The sequence below is a fragment of the Phragmites australis genome, chromosome 4, assembly GCF_958298935.1.
Source record: "Phragmites australis chromosome 4, lpPhrAust1.1, whole genome shotgun sequence".
In the NCBI taxonomy this organism is placed as follows: Eukaryota; Viridiplantae; Streptophyta; class Magnoliopsida; order Poales; family Poaceae; genus Phragmites; species Phragmites australis.
The window spans coordinates 48596462-48617897 of NC_084924.1; the positions used below are offsets into that span (position 1 = coordinate 48596462).

At 40.4% G+C, this 21436-nt stretch overlaps 2 protein-coding genes across 2 annotated transcripts; both read left to right on the forward strand.

The window, feature by feature from the left end:
- The first annotated feature begins 16368 nt into the window (after window positions 1–16368).
- Window positions 16369–18848, forward strand: LOC133917030 (SUMO-conjugating enzyme SCE1-like). Its single transcript, XM_062360969.1, has 5 exons — window positions 16369–16528; window positions 16652–16735; window positions 18054–18206; window positions 18295–18408; window positions 18537–18848. Exons 1-5 carry the CDS (start codon window positions 16460–16462, stop codon window positions 18597–18599), a joined length of 483 nt encoding a protein of 160 aa, XP_062216953.1. The 5' UTR covers window positions 16369–16459; the 3' UTR covers window positions 18600–18848.
- Window positions 18849–19002: 154 nt separating this feature from the next.
- On the forward strand, window positions 19003–21333 carry LOC133917029 (phragmoplastin interacting protein 1-like). The gene is made up of 3 exons (XM_062360968.1): window positions 19003–20028; window positions 20658–20704; window positions 20800–21333. Exons 1-3 carry the CDS (start codon window positions 19642–19644, stop codon window positions 21143–21145), a joined length of 780 nt encoding a protein of 259 aa, XP_062216952.1. The 5' UTR covers window positions 19003–19641; the 3' UTR covers window positions 21146–21333.
- Window positions 21334–21436: the final 103 nt, after the last annotated feature.

The window sequence follows — 21436 nt, forward strand, 5'->3', positions numbered from 1 at the left end:
TTACAAAATATGACATATCTATTTTTCCATTATTTCACATTATTTGCTTTGTTTTATGGAACACATAAACATAGACATTGTCCACTTAATGCATTTATTAACTTATTTGTTGTGTTGGATTTTATGCTTAGCTTATGTCTTGTGGAAGACACTAACTCCCTTTTCCTCTCCCCTCCTCAATTCTTTGTCACGTTATCAAAAATCCTATGCGTAATGATCATTTAATATCTAAGAAATAAACTAAGGTGGGGCATTAAGAGTGGACTAGTGAGTACATTTTATTCTAATATTGTGTACATTTGTCAATACTATAACCTTCACCATCATGAGTTAATTAATCCTGGAGCAAGTTGCACGTGCCAAAGTGTGTTAATTGATGATGATAGAGAAAAACAGGGCGCAAATAAAATTGGGGTGTTCTAAGCATACTACATTACTCCTCGGATAAAAAAATACAAAACGTATTTTAGTGCGGCCAGTATTCAAAACTAAACTTTAATCATTGTTTTCTTATAAAATATATTATTTATAGCTATAAAATAAATATAGTGTGAAAGTATTTTAAAATATAAATCTAGTTGTACAATTTTTATAGGCTAAACATACTTATAATTTGATTAATAGCTTATCAAAATATATAAAGTTTGACTTTTTAAAAATAAAATATGTCTTATATATTTTTAACGAATGGTGTATTTGATTATGCTTCTCATAAATATTAGAAACATGTTTTGAGTCTTTTATGTGTGAACCAGCGGTCTCATACTATTGTTATTGAGGGTGTGCGGCCATATCTTATTTCAAACAGCTCGATCGTTATCCATACGTATTCGAGATGAGAAGGAACAACTCATGAATTTTGTACTCATGCAAGGCATTGGATAAGAGCTTTGAAATTAGGGAATACGTAAACATAGCGCCACGACTAGTGCAAAGTGGTGTAGACGTTATCAACGCTAATCTCGTGGAGTGGGATCCATGGCGTATGGCATGAGTGGCTAAAATTATGACTGGAGAGCTCATCGCATCCTTTTATTGGCGTGACTCGAAATTATGAATGACCAGATGCTTCTGGTTGTATATGAACAATGTGAAAGTATATACTTCTGAGCATGTACAGAGGCAGTTAGGGTACCGACATGTGGTACCACTACCTCCGCACGAGACTCTGGATGGGTGCACAAGTAAATGTGTTATTGTAGGAAGTATTAGTATCTTAGGTGATCCATATTAATAAATTGTAACTATTTATGTCACGTACAGGAGCAACGCACAGGGACGGAGGCATGCAGGACTGGGTACCCATAAATGACGAGCACATACGGAGGTGGACGGAGTCAGACGCGATAGATGTCATCGTTCTTGCTGGACAATACAACGACACCACGTACTAGGAGTACCTTTCGTGGTATCGTCCGTGCACGCGTGCCACCTTACTCAGCAGACTTGTAGAGCCGGCCCCGAGACTCTTCCCGATGATCGTGCTCATCTTCTTCATGTTGTGGTAAGTAATGCGGTACTTATAACATTTTTTATTGGTTAAACCCATGTATTACTGATATAACCCTCATCTTATACAGACTGAAGAGGCATACGAGATGCATACGCAGGCAGAGCAAGCTTGTAGGGAAGCAAGAAAGTCATCAAAGCAGAAGGATCATAACCCTCTCTGGGACTACATGAGGATGAGAGAGTCCTGCTTCTTGTCTGAAATACGTGGTCTAGGAGGTTATGCCCCGCGTTAGAGGAGGTATGACCTACCAGCTATGGACCCGTCATGTATATATCACAGTATGCGCTCGTCTAGTGCCCGTGACGAACCCGTTCGAGCACACTCATGAGAAGCACCTTCGGCTTCAGAGTATCATGTGTCACGTTCTGGTGTTGAGGATGAGGAGTGCACACAGGTTTTTGAGCCCGAGCAGTGTATACTATGTTCACAGGCCACGCAGTGGACGCAGCATCATCAGATTATGATGACATCTCTGCCTACAGCATCGACTCATCACGAGGACGTCGTTAACTGCACCCAGCAGACGCCTAACTAGAGCGGCATGCATGATTTTGACTAGGCTGCTGCAATGCTGGTCGCAAGCATCATTGATCTCCTCAGCTGATAGTATCCCTAATATCCCGATGCACCTAGGGGGTTCATAGTGGTACCAACAGAGCGAGCATTCAGCATACTGGACTCATCAGAGCACGTTCTAGGGGCGTTCATACATCCGCATGAGGATCCTTCGTCATGGTACATATTGGACCAAGTTAGCGGGTCTGGATACACGTTCGACGGGGGTTCCGCATGGGAGGACGATGATGATGATAGGCAAGCACACATGAGGCAGGGGCCATCGCAGGTCACTAAGGTGAGGGCCACACATTCGCTAGACACTTACACTCCTGGAGATTGCATGCGATGTCGTCGTCGTTGAGTAGCCAGTGTAGTTGTTCGGTGTACTTATACTTGCTCATGACATATGTATTATTCACTTTAATGTAGTAGTCATCCCTATTATATCGTATTCATTGTATTGTTGATGTAATTACTTTAAATTATTTAATATTTGTTAAAAAAATTATGTCACATAACTTCATTTATTAGTTATTTCTTAAACATTATTACATATTAATTATGATATTTAATACTATTTTAATATTTGTTCAATAATCAGGGATTCATGCTTTTAGTTCAATAAATTATCTAGAACGTTGCGGTCAAGGACCAATAAATTTATGATCAAATCTTCTAGTTCAAGATTTTCATGGATACCTACAACGATCGATATAGCATTTAATGCCTCATTAAAATGATCCCTCCCTCCGAGGCCTCTATCTTCAAGGACACTGATGACCCTAAAGATGATGGTAAATTACTATTACCCATTTTTACAACTTTTCATCACCATCTTGAAAACGACAACTATCTTACTCTAACAGTATTGACTGGTATAATGAGCATTCTTCCACTATTTTATATCAGCACTTTCCACCACCATCTTGAGATGGTATTCTCTATATTCTCTGAGTTAGTACACATTATGTGGCAATACAAACTTGTTTTTGCACGTTGTGATGCATGTATTTTTCACATTGAGACTACCAAATAGATTTGCCACAACGACCATCCTCGGGTGGAGGAGGAGGCAGCCATCCAAGCATCAGCACGCAGGCCAAAACATGTCAGAGGCAGGGTTTAGGATAGGTGTCAGGGTACGGGACAGGGTAATGGTCAGGTGTAATTTCTTTTACTTGTATGCTTAGTTAATGTATTTTGTTTAGACTATTAATTGTGTATACCTTTTCATTACATTAGTTCCATTCGATAGGTATATGATTAGTGTCTTATATTACAATACTATTTTATGAACTATTTGAGAACTTCATGTCTAATACATGTAATGGTTAGTGTATTATACTAACGTACTATCCAAGCATACTTCTTTCCAACATGTGAAAAGCATCACTTAGCCACTTTCGAATGTATTTACGTGCCATCCGGTCAGGCAATAAATCGTTGGCTTACAACTTTGCACATCAAAACCATTTGCACATGAATATAATGTTACATGGCATGGTACAATTTATTCAATTACGAACAACATGGTAAGGCAGTAAATCGAGATACATTGCTTCTAGTCATACAGAACTGAAAGCACACGTAGCATATGGCACATGAATGCATTTCGTGAAATGCATTGGCGGTAACAAACTCAATAGTCTGCACTTGTTGAACCACCCTTTTTCGCGAGATGACTTTTCTTTCTCCGCCTCCCACCTCACAAAGTCATCGCCCATTTTCTTCAACCTCTCCTTCGTCTCCTTCACTTGTCACTTCATCTTGAGGTCTCCCATGTCCTCGACTTTGATGTCAAAGTCAATCCACATTATGAAGTCACAAAGTCTAATGGATGACTTAACGCACGATTTAGTTACTATCTGGATCAAAAGTTAATGAATCATACAAAATATGACACAGACGAAGGATCAAAATTTGAACACCAGAAGAATCTCCTCCCATAGATCTCGAGCTCATGGGATACCTTCATTTCACATGTAATACCGCACTTGCACAATGGTGGTGGTATAACAAACATATGCATACCCGAGCTCACCATCTCTTTACTTCGTCTTGCGTCTAGAGCAGGAATAACATACATAGTTCAGCGTTGCTCTTGCAAGCACACACTGTTGCAACCACACCTGTCGGAGGATGAACTCCACAAGCGGGGATCCGGAGGGACCCCCTTTGAGGTTCGGCCGGGGGATGATCCTGAATCTACCTCATACGTGAATTAAATGAAAGTAAATGAGATGCAGGTGGGATGGATGATCGGATGCAAGAGAAAATAAATACTCAGGGGATTTTAGACAGATTCGGGCCGCACAGAGCGTAATACCCTACTCTTGTGTGTATGCTATAAATGATCTGGAAATACCTCTCTGAGGATCTCTGGTGTTACAAGGGTTTCTATCTGAGTCTAGAGCTTCGTTAGCTTGTCTCGGTATTCTTCAACTCGAGAGACTTGGTCGACTTCTGTGAGCCTTGGTCCTAGGGAAGCCGTTGTCTTCTGAACCTCTCCTGCCGTCGGGATGTGCCGCCTCCTTTTATACCATCGGGGGGACTTGGCGTGCCCAGAAAGGAGGACGCGAGTTCCAAGACGCCATAAATGGAAAGTAAACATCATGGGCTGCAGCTTGACGTTACGGGGGGTTGAAAACGCGCTCCCATCTGGTCCTATCGTCATCATCCCGCTTTTTAGCCGGTGCAGCAGGGAGGGCCCACCGGGCAGCCACCGAGCAACCCCGCGTGCCCGCCCGGTCAGAGCCTGACACAGCAAGGCGGCAGGCGATATGCCTCGAGCCCTGTGATGATATCCCGAGGCGCGCCGGATGACGCACGATGGAACCCGCTGCATTAAATGTCTCCACGCCTCCCTGTCGGGCAGTGGCAGGGACTGACAGCAGGCGTGGGGGGAGTGGTTGGAAGTGACGGGCCACGCTCCCTCTTAAATGCAGCATCGGGCCTCTCAACAATTGACACCTCACCGCTGAGCCCTTGTGGGGATCACCGGCGAAGGACTTCTCAGGTCCTCGGGGAACTGTGAGTGGTCGGGGACTACTGTTCATAGTCCCGAGCACTCTCTCCGGAATATGCCATTTTCTTGATCCTCGGGGAACTTAGGTACTCGGAGACCACTGTTCATGGCCCCGCATGCCCTCTCCCAGAACTGTTTGCTCGGGTCCTTGGGGAACTCGGGTACTCGGAGACCACTGTTTATGGCCCCGAGCGCCCTCTCCCGGAACTTGTACTTTTCGGGTCCTCGGGGAACTCGGGTACTCGGGAACCACTATTCATGGCACCGAGCATCCTCTCCCGGAACATGGTCTTCTCGGACTCGGGGAAAAGTCACCGAGGGAAGGCGTCACGTGGCACTCTGCTGTCCTGACCTCGGGACTCGGGGACCCCCGGTTCCCATGTCACCGACAACACCCAACTGCCAAAATAGTACCTCTGTCATGAGTCAGGCTTTAGATATAAAGTAACTAAATGACTCAGCTTTAAGCATGAAATGACAACACCTTCCTACTAGCACATCATCTCTATCGTAATTGACACTTTAGATATGAAGGAACCACATGACAGAGCTTTAAGTATGACAGGACAACACATCTATCGTGAATCAGGCTTTAGACATGAAATTACCACACGACAGAGCTTTCAACATGAAATGATAACAGCTATATCCTGGCTTAGACTTTAGACACGACGTGACCACACGATAGAGCTTTAATCATAAATTAAATGACAACACCTCTATTCTGACTCAGTTGTTAGACAAGAAGTGATCACATGACAGAGCTTCAAGCATGACATGACCACCTCTGTCGTGAATTAGGCTTTAGACACGAAGTGACAACACGACTCAGTTTAAACCATGAAATAACAAACCTCTCTACGGGCTCAATGTTTAGACACGAAGTGAACACACGACATAGCTTAATCATAAATGAAATGACAACTCCTTTATCGTGACTCAGCCTTCCATGCAGAGGCAATAATAAAGTTATTGTTGAACTTTTGAACAAGGAAATGACCACACCAAATAATAACTTTCACAGAAAATCTATACCAGACATCAATGCCATAATTTTTTCAGTTTTCATATGGAATCTCATGCTCCAGCCCTCACCCATGTAATACACTCAGTCCGTGCACCAGCTCCCAACCACCATAAATAATACCACCCTCAACTATGGATAGACCACTCATTGCTCGACTCTCTCAACTGCAATATCATCCTCAGCTCCACCAAGCTCACCAAAGAAATATTGATTTTCATCCCCAAGAGGATCGAATCATCGATGTGCTTCCGTGACGACCCGTATAAACTTTGTGAGTCCCAAGAAATCTCCTACACATATAGCTTAAGCTTTTTCATGTGTGCCAACTACCAGTACGATAAGTCTCTACATAGACCGTATAAGTACCCACTGATACAGTAACATATATCACTCATATGTTACTTTCCATATGATTCCATACACTATCTTACTGATCTCCCCTCTTGTTTTATTTGTCTAGTCTCCTCTACCTATCTGTGACTTCATGAAATTGTTAGACATAGAGCGACATGAGCACCAAAAACGGTGAATCGATATGAGTATGCGATGAAGGAGTGAAACATACGAACGCTGAATGAAGTGACATACGTTGTCTATACAGTGATGAAGCATACGAATGCCAGGAGTACGAATAACTACATGAAGTGCCGATATATTATCATTTTTGGCAAATACTATATGTATGTTGTCTATTTTCAGATTTTACCTATGAAGTGACATATATTGTCTATACGGTGATGAAGCGTACGAACGACAGGAGTACGAATAACTACATAAAGTGCCGATATATTATCATTTTGGTAAATACTATGATATATATTGTCTATTTTTAGATTTTAAAAATACGCACTTTTGAAATTTTTTAAACCAGATTTTACCCATGAAGTGACATATATTGTCTATACGGTGATGAAGCATACGAACGACAGGAGTACAAATAACTACATAAAGTGCCGATATATTATCATTTTAGTAAATACTATGATGTATATTGTCTATTTTTAGATTTTAAAAATATGCACTTTTGAAATTTTTTAAACCTCAACACTATGTATACTCACCCAGGGGCGGACTGACGTTAAGGCTCGAGGGTGCACATGACATCGGATGATTTTTCGTTTTTCAATGATTCATCATATGTATCAGATCTATAGGACACTGAATCTCTAAACTAATAAGTAGGACACCCAATTATTTTTATTCTAGTCCGCTACTGTACTCACCCCCATCTATCAAGTTTGTCCAAAAGAATATTTGAGACAAGCTCGATGCGCGCCGTAGGATCGAGCCCGGGCAGTATCGGGAAGACTTGCCAACCGAGCTATACAGGCATCATGAAGGTTAACTGGTTCATTTGACAGGTCAAATATCAAATATGCAGGAGTAAACTGCGAGGGGGTAACTGGAAGGGATAAATGAAAAAAAAAACTTAAAAGTCACTTGGATTTTAACTTTCCTCCTCAAAAATTATTTTGTTTGAAAAAAAAAATCCAAAGGTTTGATTTTGTTGCAAAAACACCCCTAAAAATTCAAAATGTTTTTAAGGAAATCACAAAAAAATTCTAAAAAACACTAGAGACAATTATAAGATCTTTTGTGAAATTTGTTTTCAAAAATAATATCCTTTGCATCATATTTCATGGAGAGTAAGTTTGAAAAAAAAGAAAAACATGCAACTCATTTATTAATTCGAGTTAAATGCATAGTTAATTATTTACTAATCCAAAAATCATGAAACAAAATTTTTTAGTCTTATTATATGATCCTCTATCTTGTAAAAATACATGAAATCTTGAAATAGTTATTGTAACGTGCAGATTGAGTAAATGTGTTGCAGATAGATTAATTCATAACTAATCCATAACACCTCCAAAATTAGTGAAACCACTTTTATTAGTTTACTTAAACAATTATTTGTGTAGGAAAAATAATGGTAGACATGACAAAGTTAAAATAGCATGAGTTAATAAATGAGCTGCACATTTTTCTTTTTTTCCAAACTTCCTCTCCATGAAATATGATGTAAAGGATATTATTTTTGAAAACAAATTTCACAGAAGATCTTAGAATTGTCTCTAGTTTTTTTTAGAATTTGTTTAATAATTTTTTATTTTTTTAAAATTTTAGGGGGGGTTTTCAACAAAGTCAAATTTTTAGGGAGTTTTTTGCAAAAATAACTTTGGAGGAAAAGTCAAAATCTAAGTAACTTTTGGGGGGATTTTGCAGTTTTACCTAACTGGAAGCATCACATGGCATTTGGCAGGTGCACACCGTCAGCTGCTTCCTGTGGACGGAGTGACTTCCCCTGTCAGATTGTCCCATCCACTACCTTTTCCATCGACCCACATCTACCTCTGAGCTCTCGAAGAACCTAATGACCGGTGGGACCGACCATAGCAAGCACGCCACATGTCATCCAGTGCGGCAACGAACAGCCCATGTCGAGTCGCTAAAGCCGGCGTATGGCCAATCCCGAGCGAGCGGGACCCGCAAGAGTGTACGAGGGTCGCGAATCTGTCGGCGTCCTCGGACCAGTGACCGTACGGAAGCCCACTCGGGATGCGGCACGTGGAAGACCACGACGGGCTCGTGCATGCTGCCCACTCCTGGAAATGGGTGGATTCTCTGTGGCTACAGATTTACGCATACGGCTGATGCATTTACACATTCTAGAAATTAATCCGGGGCATCCTAGAGATTGACTGCGCAAGGTAAAAATATAACTATAATAAATTTTCTAATTTTATCGATCTAAAAGAGTTTGATGGAAGATCAAGTTATTGGATCGATAGTTGTAGTATCAAGAAGGGTTATCAAAAATATTGCTCGATTGTTATGTCGAATGTTTAAATCATGTACTTAGTGCGAAATAAGTATTATGTTAAGAATTTGTTTTAGGAGTCTGGGTATCAAAAGGTGTTTTAAACCTAACTATTTATTGTTATCGGAATTACTGGCGAAGAGTGATTGTGATCAAGTCTTAGCGGTGTTTGACATTGTTTCACGTGGTACCTAGTTTAATTTTAAGGGATTAATTTTTTACAATGGATGGAAGCGTTCGAATCGGCTTTTAGAGTGTTTCAATTTTTAATCTAATATGGTTGAGATCATGATGTCAGTATGGATATGTAGTTCTCTAAATAAAGCTTCTATAGATTCTATAATTATCAAAATTAGACATCAAAATTAAAAGTTATCAGTATTTTTTTAGGGATTATGTGTGCAAATTTTGAATGTTTCGATGTGTCAGAACCTCTTATTTTAAGAAACAAGAGGTTCTCGGGTTTAAGTTATTTTTAGATTAGATGTTTCAATCCATACATTGTTTGTCCCGATGTATTGTTTTTACTAGACCTGATTATTGAGATTTGAAGGATCGAATGTGGATCTGAAATTTTGATCAGTATAGAGTCTGTCTAATGGTTAATTTTTTAGAGTAAATTATAAATACCCTTTGCCTCTTTGCATGGCGGCAAGTCTCTGGAGTACCGCCCACTCTTAGAAATGGGTGGATTCACTGTGGCTATAGATTTAGGCATGCGGATGATGCACGTATTTTACTCATCTTAGAAATTAAATAATTAATCCGGCGCATGCACGGGAGCGTATACACGCTCTCAACACGTGTTTGTGTGTTCACAGCTCAAAATACAGCAAGTGGTAAGCGCATCACAACTAGATTTTTCAAGTTGCTAGGACTTGTATACTTTTTATTTTTTTAAATATGCGAAATTGTCGGCAGAAAACCGTATTGTACCAATGGAGTGTAGCATGCTTGTGGGTTCCATGGTAGCTATGTTACGTGGTTTAAATTTGCAAGTACATGACAAAAGTATCTATTCAAATGTATACAAGTATGTGTTAGTACTTTCTTAAGGCTCTACTCCCGTCGTATTTTTTATTGGATGTTTTTTATTTTTCACAGTTTTCAAGAAGCAACGTTTACTTTAATTTCCCAAGGCTCCACTCCCTCGGGTTCTTTTATTTGACGTTTTTCATTTTTCATGATCTCCGAGAAGTAACTTTTACCATCACTTTTTATATATTTATGTCAATATACAGTAACAAAATTATACTTATATAATTTTCGCATAGCGAATCTTGGTAGTTTTCAAATATATTGATAGTTATACTTAGGAAGTTTGAAAATATGGATTCTAGGAGGTCAAATAAAAGAACAGGTGGTTTTCTTTTGATGCAAAATTGTGGGGGAGTTCCCCCACAACAACATTTTCTATTTTACTAAACAGAGGTTAAAAAGAACATACCGAGGGGGAAAGAAAATGAGTTCTACCAAAACAAATCTATACAAGCATGTCTAGCCATTGAAAAGATGATATGCTTGAGACCTTGTGGGACACTGTAGAGGTGCCAAAGTACTTGTTCTTTGTATATCTTTTTTAATCTTTGGAAATGATGGAATAAGATATGCAAATTTTATAGGATCTGAAAACCATACAACTACGCTGACACACTAAACGACATCTTGGACACTACAATTGATTAAATTCGTCGTAGGTTGTCGTTGCTAAGCATGGCTGTAGCTTTGACTTTCTACGGCGATCCGCGACTAGTGTCTCTATCCATCGACTCTACACGCAAGGTAAAGCCATGCACTGCATCATCATTGTTAGGCTTCGTCGTGCCCTCCAACATAGCAGCTCCGACTTCCCCACTACATGGCTAGCCTCACACGGAGAGCAACACCCGAAAGAAAATCTCAAATGAACCGAATGTTAGGTGTGATCGAAGCCACCGCTAAAAGATCCACGCTCGCGCCCAATTCTATAACCACACAAATCTAGGAAGGGACCTCCATTGTAAAGTCTCTAAGAAGAGAAACAATGTCCGCATATGCTGTCATGGATGTCCATACACCTGGAGCTCAATTTACACCCGAAGAGTCCCCATCATGCATTAGATTTTTTTTATGAGGTAGAAGACGGGGCGAATGACTAGCACATTTTTTCCTCGATCCAAGCAACTGAGTTAGAACATAGGATCGGGAATGGATGGCCCATTGATCATCCGACCCCTCAAATCTACAAGCACGTTACTCATTTGTTTTGAGGAATTGGACAGTGATTTTGCTTATGATGAGGTATGAGACGGGCGAGACTAACACATTTTGTCTCGCTAAGGCCATTCGACACTACGGGCCAACACATCTTAAGATGAGAAGAACGGTTTCAGATTCTTAGAACAAAATACCGTGTAAGGTCCGAGTGCAGAAAGCATTGCAATATCATGTGTTAACTGTAATATCTTATGAGAGTGGTCACGCCCACCGTTCGAATCCGGTGTCACACCTCTTTAAAATAGCATCTAAAAAATCCCTAAGTAAAAGAGAGCCGATGATAAAAAATAAAAATAATTAAAGCACAGAAGGAAGGGAAGAGCCGGGGCAAATACACAACCAGCAAACAAAAATCGGAGCAAAATGACACTTAAAAAATCCGAGCAAAATGTGTAAACGAGATATACGTCATATGCGCTAGGTTTATGACGTAAGTTGTGACGTGTCGTGGGGCGCTGGGCTGTCGGTGGTCCATGCCATAACAGCAGGTGCGAAGCGTGAAAAGCTGTCACCGTTGGCTGGCCACGGAGGCTGAACAGTCGTTAGACTGCAGTTTGAGGCGCGCATGCGAGCTGCTTCAGCAAAAGGATATTTCCTCGCTCACAGGCACGGGCGCACGGCTAGAAACGGAGCGACAGAACCGGCCCTGTTTGGCCGGTAGGCGTCCCATTCCCCATCAGTCTCAAAATTTAAGATATCTTATTCTCTTCTATAATATTTAGATATATACATTTCTAGATAACTTTAATGAAAGTTTTTCAATCTTCTCTTTTCTATTAAGTAACTTCTTTTTTAATACAAGTTTTATTTTCTTATTTCCACATAATAAATGATAATAAAAATGTAAAATAATTGCTTCATTATTCATTTTAATACCTATATATAACTCTAATCCCTCATCTGTTTTGAAATATGGGAATAAGAATCTTAGCGAGTACATGGACACCATTTCCGCAATCAAACTTGGATAGCGAAGCCGCCCATATCTTGGCACCGAGACAAACAGCGACATGAGGACCTGGTTTACTACCTACCAAGTCCATGAGGACGAGGAAGGAGAGGTGCCCATCCATCCGCTGAGTGCCCCGTGAATTGGTTCTGTTACCATCGCTCGGTCAGATCAGTCCCCGTGAATAGCCACAAAGCCGGGCGTATCCGGGTGTCAGATCAGCATTGCTTCGCTACAGTACTATTCGAGGATACGTCCATGATCGAATATTCCTTGTGCTTTTGTTTCTTAAGTGATATTATTTAAGAGGATATATATAGTAAGAAGTTAATATTTGGAAATAAGTTTTTAATGTAGTTACGTGTTTTACTAGTTTATTAAGATCAGTCTTAAAATAATTTATTATCTTATAATTATCTAAGATTGCTCAAATAACTAGTTTCTTTAAAAAAATCCATTCTCTTCCATCTTTAAATTATTTATCACATCACTTTTTCTTCGTCTGGATACTAGTTAATGCTAAAAAAACTAGCATCGAGAGTGTAGCAGCATTTGGTAGATTTTCAGCTTCTAAATCTATGTCCGTTTTTAAGATCGTAGACTAAAATAAAATTATTTGAGTCACTATTTTTTAATTTAAAATAGAAATCAAATGACTGATCTAAATATTCTGGTATCATTATATCTACATCTGTAACTTAACAAATTCAGCTCTAATAATAATAATTCTTGAAGCGGTCTGCAACCAATACCACACCTACTGGCACTGTACACGATTGCTTCGTGTTCATCGCAATTAGTAGACAAATTAAATCTTGTACGGCGTGCCAATATAGGAAAGCTACTACCAGTACTAGTGTCTGATGATCGATTGAGCGAACGGTCGGTCTGCGTGCATGCAAGGTTTTCTCTATCATTTATTAGGGTAGGCGTGCATTTAAGGTTTTCTCTCTCATTTATTAGGTAGATGTGCATTTAAGGATTTCTCTATCATTTATTAGTAGTATTTGATTAGAGGGTGAGATGAGATGAAATAATTATATTTATATATTTAAAGATGTGATAATTTTATTTATATATAGATAATTTTGTTTATATATAGATATTTATTTGATGAGTGAGATAAAACGAGTCTATTTGATGAGTGAGATACTATTCGGACTCATCGTTAGTATCACGTTCAAAGTGAGATGGCTGCATTACACTATTTTTTTAACGGTGCTGTCTCGAATATTTAAAAATACTCTCTCTAATTGCAAATGTAGGTCGTTTTAAACTTGTGCACATAGATTAAGAAAGTAGATTAAATGACTTTGTTACCCTTTATTTATTCTGTATTAAAAAAGATAACTTATTCATTTGTGAGAGTGATAATATTTATTAAACAAAGGTAAGAAGGGAATAAAAGAGAAAAAAGTAAATAAAAATTTGAGAATAACTTATATTTAGATAATAGTTGAGAGGCTAAAACGACATATATTTTCAATCAGAAAGAGTATTATCTAATTTCGAACTATTTCATCTCTCTACACTACATCCAAATAGCTAAAAATAAAATAGAATCGCTCCATCTTATCCTATCTCACGAATCAAACACTAACTAGATTACTATTTATTACTAAGAAGAGTATATATATATTGTGTTCGTAAGTGACCAGAAAGAATAGTGTTCGGGGATAGACAAAATTAAGCTAATTTTTAGGCCTCGTTTGGTAGAGCTCTGGGAGCTGATTTCGCGCTGGAATCGCTCCCAGTGCTGCTAAACGGGCTGGTAGGGGAGTGATTCCGCGCGAGAATCACTTTCCGTTTTATATACTGAGGTGGGAGCTGAAAAAACTAGTTTTCACATGATTTCTGACTGATTTTTCTCAATTTTAACATAATATTCTTTCAGGAATCACTTCCACCACTAGCATACCAAATAATTTTACAAATAGAATCACTTACACCACAGAATCATTTTGACCCTATTTTCACCATAGAGTCACTCTCACCATATTTTTACCACAGAATCAAAACTTTACTAAACGGCCACTTAAATTCGATTCAATTCAATCTAGGCCTGAAAAAAGAACAAGGTTCAATTCGATCAAGGTTGCGTTCACCTTTCGTTTTAGGAAGGAGTGCGTTCACTCAGAAAGAGGCTGCTCGTAAAAGGAGGAGGCCAGACATCGAACGAGGTGGACGTGTCGTGTCCTGAAAAACACCATAATAAAAATATTCGTTAAACATAAGTAAATGTAAGTAGACTTAATTCTTTAAGTTGGCTTTCCATTATATTTATGGCTAATATGATAATAACTTTTGTTATTTGCTGGATTTTTATTTGCAGCTCATAGATAAAATGATGTAATAATAAATGATTATATACATGCCTTATATAGAGATCAAAATAACAAAACATTCTCTTATCTAACAATATATAAAAAGAACAGAGTCCTGACAACGAAGCAATGGGAGTTTTCTCTAATAAAAAAAAAACAAGCAATGGGAGAAGACAGGACAGGAGCAGCACACGTTTTGTTTTTCTGGCGGATGGCCCAGTATGTTCGATAGCCCAATGGAGGCCTACTCGAACACTGCAGGCCGTGGGATGCTACTCTTGGGGCTTCAGCTCGGCCGGGTCGGCGCTCTCTTTAGGCATGTATGTATTTGGCCCAAGTGTCGCCTAACTTGGATAAACTTTTTGAGCTCAAACCCCAACTTTACCACTCACTTAGCTTTTATTTTACCACTTGCTCAACTTGAATACGCACAAAGTCTCTTTTTTAAGACCAAGTAAGCACATAGTTTTAAGAGAAAGCAGATTAAATTCGTCCAAAAGTTGAATTGACTACAAATTCCCACAAAGGAACATGACTTGTTCCATCAAGCAGGTACAATGAAATATTTGGTGGAGCACTCGATTCTCAAGCGGCAGCAATAGGGATGAAAATGAGATAGATATTTCCCGTCTCTCCGTCCAAGTGAAGGTTTACGATATAAATATAGAATACTATAATAGTTATTCAATATTATCCCTGTCTAACTTTGAATCTAAGAAAAAAAAATACATGATGACTAATATCCATCTAAAATATCTTAATGTTAGGTGTTACGAGAAAGACTATTATGATTTTATTTAAAAGTATGATAATTTATAGGTAGATTATAATATATCTGTAGACATATAATATTGAATGCTATTTTTCACATACCAATTATCATTCTCTGAATGCTCACTTTAATTGCCCCTATATTATTTAATGTATTACATGGGATACAAATAAAGTAATTTTTTATCTATCCGACTAACTGAAAGCTTGTGGTATTATCTGCTCCGACTCTAAATAAAAAAATATAGGATATGATACAGAATAAAAATAATAATTATTCGATACTATTCATATTCGGCTCTAACTCAAAAAATATATAATAAAATATATAATGAGTTATATCCAATCCAATTACACCTCTAATCAGCAAAGAGGACTTGGTTTCTAGCTAAAAAAGGAGGACTTGATTCCCAGTGGCATCAAATCAAGCTCAAGTTTGGCTCCTCATCCGTCGCCACGCTCACACCAGAGTCATGCAATCTTCGATTTTTTATGTTTTTATATTTTTTAAATAAAAAATTAAAAGTATATGTGTATGTTTTAATTTTTAATTTTTTATAATTATTTCTTAATGTTTTAAATTTTGAGGACATTGAAACGGACGATAGCTAGTGTAACAGATGACAGGGTCTCATAATTTTTCAAAACCAACATATATGTACAACTTTTATATAAAAAATTATGCAATCTTGTTGCACACGCTGAGATTCCATTCCATCAATCCATTCCATTGGGGCTTGGGCCGTTTGCAAAGCACGAAAAGGGCGTGGAATACGAACCTCGGCCTTTTCCGCCGCCGGCATCGGGTCAATTCTCGCGACGTTGACCCATGGGCATCCGATGCTCCAAACAAAAGCGGAAAAGGAAAATGGAATCACCGTCGCTGCCTCTGCAAGGTGGGGCCTAAGCTTCGCCTCGAAGGAAGGAAGCCAAGCGCGCTTGGTCCCAACCGCGCAGTGTGACAAACGCCCACGCCGCATCGCGTCTAGCCCCGTCACGGGCGTCCCTGACACGCCGACCCCGCACGAAACAAGCTGCCCTCCTGGAGGCCCACTTGCCAGGAGAAAACAAATTGTAGAAAAGGAAAAGAAAAGGAGATGGAGGGCGGCGTTAAATACGAACGGGCGACGGGCGCTGCAGCACATCGCCCGGAAAAGTTCAACCCCCAGACGCCCGAGCCGGAGGCGAGGAAGAGGAGAAGCCGCCGCCGCCGTCATGTCGGGGGGGATCGCGCGCGGCCGCCTCGCCGAGGAGCGCAAGGCGTGGCGCAAGAACCACCCCCACGTACGTGCCTCTCGATTCTCCTTCTCCCAATTCTTCTTCTTCTTCTTCTTCTTCTCCCTCTCTCTCTCTGCATGTCGCGTCGCAGGTTCGAGTGCCTGACCTGCTTTTGTTGTGGTTGCGCAGGGTTTTGTCGCGAAACCGGAGATGCTGCTCGACGGGACGGTGAACCTGATGATCTGGCACTGCACCATCCCCGGCAAGCAAGGAGTAAGCCAGCTCCGTCTAGTCCTCGTATCCAGCTCTAGATTGGGGCGATTTGACGCCTCTCCCATTAGCTACCCACTGTTTGATCAGATCGGGTGTGATGGATTTCCTAGTTCCGTGCCCCTCTTGTGGAGAATATGCCAGATTCGTGCCTTAGGTTTGTGTTGAACTGATGTCTGCCTATGCAGTCACTACTCACTACCGTGTCGTTTCCAGTCCTATTCTGTGTGCCTTGCGTTTCTCTTTTTGTTTGTGACGGGGATCTTAGAAATTGTAACGTGGTTTACATTTTGTTATTGGGATGCCGTCCTTGGTTTGAGGGACACGACATTGCTTTTGCCGTATTGAATATGTTTTATGGTGGTTTTCTGTGGTATCACCATGGGGAAAATTGGTTTCCTTAGTGTGTGTTCAATTCTATGAAGAAATTTCTAGATGACTTTCCTAGATTCTTCAGATGCTGTGCTCATTTTGGTAACTACATACTACGGGTGGATTGGGACATGCTTGAAACAATGGCAGGCTAAATTGGACAAAATTCAAGTCTACTGGGTAGTTCCATTGAATACAGGGGAACTCGTGTGAATACTGTGCCATAATCAGTAACCATAATAAGAACAAAAAGAAAATGTACTTTGATTTTAATGTGTAGAATCGTCCTTATCTAAAAAAAACATGTGGAGAAAACTGATGCCGGGGGCGAAACTCTAAAGGAAAGCATTCTGTGGGTTTAAACTTAGCCACATAGGAGAATTTTTAAGAAATTTATGCTATAAACAGCAAATATCATTTTGGCTTGCCGGATGCATGTTACTTATTGGACGACAAGAAGCATCAGATCACGGGGCATTTTTTTTAGCTTTTGCATACTAAGTAGGAAATGTTGAAGTACTGAACTAACATCCTATCCTATTTGAGCTACTAGCATGCTTTCTAAGAAGACAACCAATTGAATTTAGGCTCATTTGCTTTATGCCTTTATCTACTCTAAGTGTGAACAATGAAGATAAAGCTGGGTAGAATCCTTGGAACAGTCCTTGGGTTGGTTCAGCGCAGTATAAATTTCATCAAAACAGGTTTCTTTTCTGTTAATGAATTTTTTTTTTTACTTTGAATTTGTTGGTTGAGGTTATATTATTAAATTATCGCCCAAGGTTAGCGGTTTGACAAGCCTTATTTTTCTCTATCCAAAGCTTGTAATAGTAATAATCTCACAGCTGTTTTGACGTTTTCTTATTTTGTTGCTAATAGTTATATGCAAATTGTTTGCAATAGAAATCACAGTTTTAACTTATTCCCATATTTATTTTTCTTTTTGCAGACTGATTGGGAAGGTGGATACTTCCCTCTTACCCTTCATTTCAGTGAGGATTACCCTAGCAAACCTCCCAAGTGCAAGTTCCCACAGGGTTTCTTCCATCCAAACGTCTATCCTTCGGGAACAGTCTGCCTTTCGATTCTTAATGAGGACAGCGTAAGCTTGCCAACTAATGTATAGTTTTATGCAATGTCAGACTTAATGCCATGGTCTTACCTTTACTGTTTCAATTGCATCCTATCAGGGTTGGAGACCTGCTATTACTGTCAAGCAGATTCTCGTAGGAATTCAGGACTTGCTTGATCAGCCAAATCCTGCTGACCCTGCTCAGACCGAAGGCTATCACCTTTTTATTCAGGTTAGTCAAAAGTGATCAACCAGCAGCAAGCTATTGTCAGAGGCAACTATTTGTCTGAAACTTCACTGCTTAGTCTTACAGTTCAGATATTTAGTCCTATACTTGTAACATTCATTTTTTGTTTGCAGGATCCAATGGAATATAAGAGGCGTGTTAGGCTGCAGGCTAAGCTGTATCCTGCGCTGGTCTGAGAACATTGGCCGTTTAGGGATCCATGCTGCACATCCGCATAGTTGTTGCTAGTATCTTGAATGAAAGACCAGATTACATATCGTCGTTGTGGACCAATTGTGTCTGTAAACGGTGTTCTTAACCGTTTGAGTGTGCATTTTATGGGATAATGTCAGAACTTTGCTTTGACCTGTTTATCTCCAAGACTTGATGTGTGTGCTGTTGACAAAACTAAATGTGCAGAAACAAGTTTGCCCCAAGATTTGCAACATATGGCGTTTCAACTGTTTTTCTTGTTTCGATGGAGTTGTCCTTCGATTGTATAAATTTGCAGGGAGGGTGTAGCCTTGTTGGCATAAGAGTCCAGCAAAATGCACTACTATGCAGGGAGGGTAGTATTGCTATGCTTCGTGTGTCAGCGCATAGGATTTCCATGAAATCATTGACGGGGCTCTACGAGACCTACATAACCATGCTTTGGCACTGTTTATTGACTACTGCAATCTACAAAGCTAAGGAGCAATGGAGAATCAAGCAGGTATCATGAGCCCTGGAACTATGATGGTATCTGCGGTTGACACCGGTCTTATGGGACAATTTTGTGCATTTCTTTGATGTTTTTGGCACTGTTTATTCTTTCGATCTGTGGCCCCCTCAGACCTCGGCATTTCGTGCGAGTTTATTTTCAAAATTAACCTTTACCTTGCAGTATAGCAAGGTTGCTGTGTTTGAACATCAGAGTGCAGTGTCGCAACACTGACCTGAAGAATCACTCTCAAGACTTACTAAAGATCTCAGTGCCATGACTCGTTCATTTGTTTGGCTATAGACTACGGTCGAAAGTGTAGCAGATTAGCAGGATTTTTTCTTCTTTTTTGCTAAAAACTAGCAGTATAATTTATTTGGTGGCAATGCTGAAATTGTAAAGTTTCTTTTCTCTTTCTTTTTTGAAATTGCTCTGCGCTAGAATAGATGGGGGCATAAACGCTGGTTGTGTTGTACAAGCCTCGCTTCGGCAGCGGCAAAGGCAAAGGCCAAGGCCGAAAGGATTAGGGTTTAGCCATGGCGGCCGAGGAGCATGCTCCGCGCACCAAGCCCCACGCCAACAAGACTAAGAAGCGGAAGAAGCCGAAGAAGGACAAGTGGGGCCAGACTCTCTCCGCCGCCGCCGCCGAAGAGCCGTCGGTGGAACCGGAGCAGGAGCCGTCGGTGGAACTGGAGCAGGAGCCCCCGGCGGAGGAGACCACGGAGGCGGCAAAGGCGGAGGAGACCGTGGCGGCGGCGGAGGGCTATGAGCTCGGCAAGGTGGTGGCGAGCGGCTTGCCGTACACGATGACAGAGGCGGAGATCCGGAAACTGTTCGAGTGGTACGGCCCCCTCCGGTCGGTGCAGCTCTCTCGCTTTCCCGACTCCGGCAACTTCCGCGGCCTCGCCTTCGTCTGCTTCGAGGTCCTGCCTACCACGCTTCTTTCTCTAGGCATTACATTACATTTCTTCTCGCAGTATTGCTTTCCTTCTTGATGCTGAGGTGGTTATTTCAGTGGTCATATCGTAAGAATTTGTTCAAGTTGTCGTGCAAGCGATTAGCGGTGTGGGGCTTGCTGGTTTGCAACTGAATCATCAACTGAAACTTGTCATACAATTGTTATGCTGCCACGATCAACTAGGATGTTGCTCTTATTGGGACTATTTTTTAGACGGCACGCACGCTTCATTGTTTCATTTACTTCAATGGATAGTGACATGGGCACTGTAATGTTCGGTTTTGTTGTGTTCCTCATCCAAGGATCCTCTATTATAGTCCTTGACTTTCTATGCAGCATAGATCACTGTGTATCATGACCAATTTGCTGACTGTTGAAGTTCTAAAACTTTTAATTCTGGGACCCCTTTCATCCTATTTCCCATCTGCACCAATACTTGTTTCTCTATGTATGTTTATTGTATTGTCCAGGTGATACTTACCTAATAGTGTCGATTAAGAAAGCCAAGTAATTTTCAAAAGTTGGTTCCTGCAATTATATGGCATTTCTAAATGAATTTGACAAGTCTGATTTTGTTGCATTCTGTCATTGCAGTCTGACGAAGTTGCAATAAAGTCTCTTGAGCTTGATGGATTCAAAATGTAAGCTTTAGTGCATCTATTCATTTCTCTTTTAACTCATGACAGCACACTGGCCAATGTTTTTTTTCTTACTAATGTATACATTACATGTCCAGTGGCAACAGATTTATGAGGGTTGAAAGATGCAGGGTGACCGCCAGCTCAAATAAGAAAAGGAAGGCAGAGTTCCAAACTGACCCTGAGAAGTCTGAAGGCTGCCTCTCGGCATATGTTGGCAATCTCTCATGGAATGTTACAGAAAAGGACTTGTGGGATTTCTTCAAATCGTCGAAGATTGCATCGATAAGATTTGCCATTGATAGGAGAACCGGAGGTTCTCGTGGCTTCTGCCATGTTGATTTTCAAGATGACGAGTCGCTTGAGAAAGCTGTAGCGATGAATCAGTCTGAACTGCAAGGTAGACCTGTCAAAGTAGCGTATTCAGTCAGTAACAGGGTATGAAGACTACCCACCGTGGATTGTTAGCACTAGTGAGCTTTTAATGTTATGGTTTTGTTCCCTCAGTTTTGGTTATTAATCATCTTTCGTTTGATAGATTTTGGAGTCCAATCCATGGTGCTATTTCTTGCACCCAATATTTGCCAAATATACTTTGTAAGTTACAGAAACGAAGTGGTTATACCGCATCAGCCTCTGTCTGCTTACTGGTTTACCTCTGACACCTGATATTCACTGCCTGGTGTTTCCTGTTTGTTCTTACTTCTTGGCCATCCATGGGTTTCTCTGGTAAAG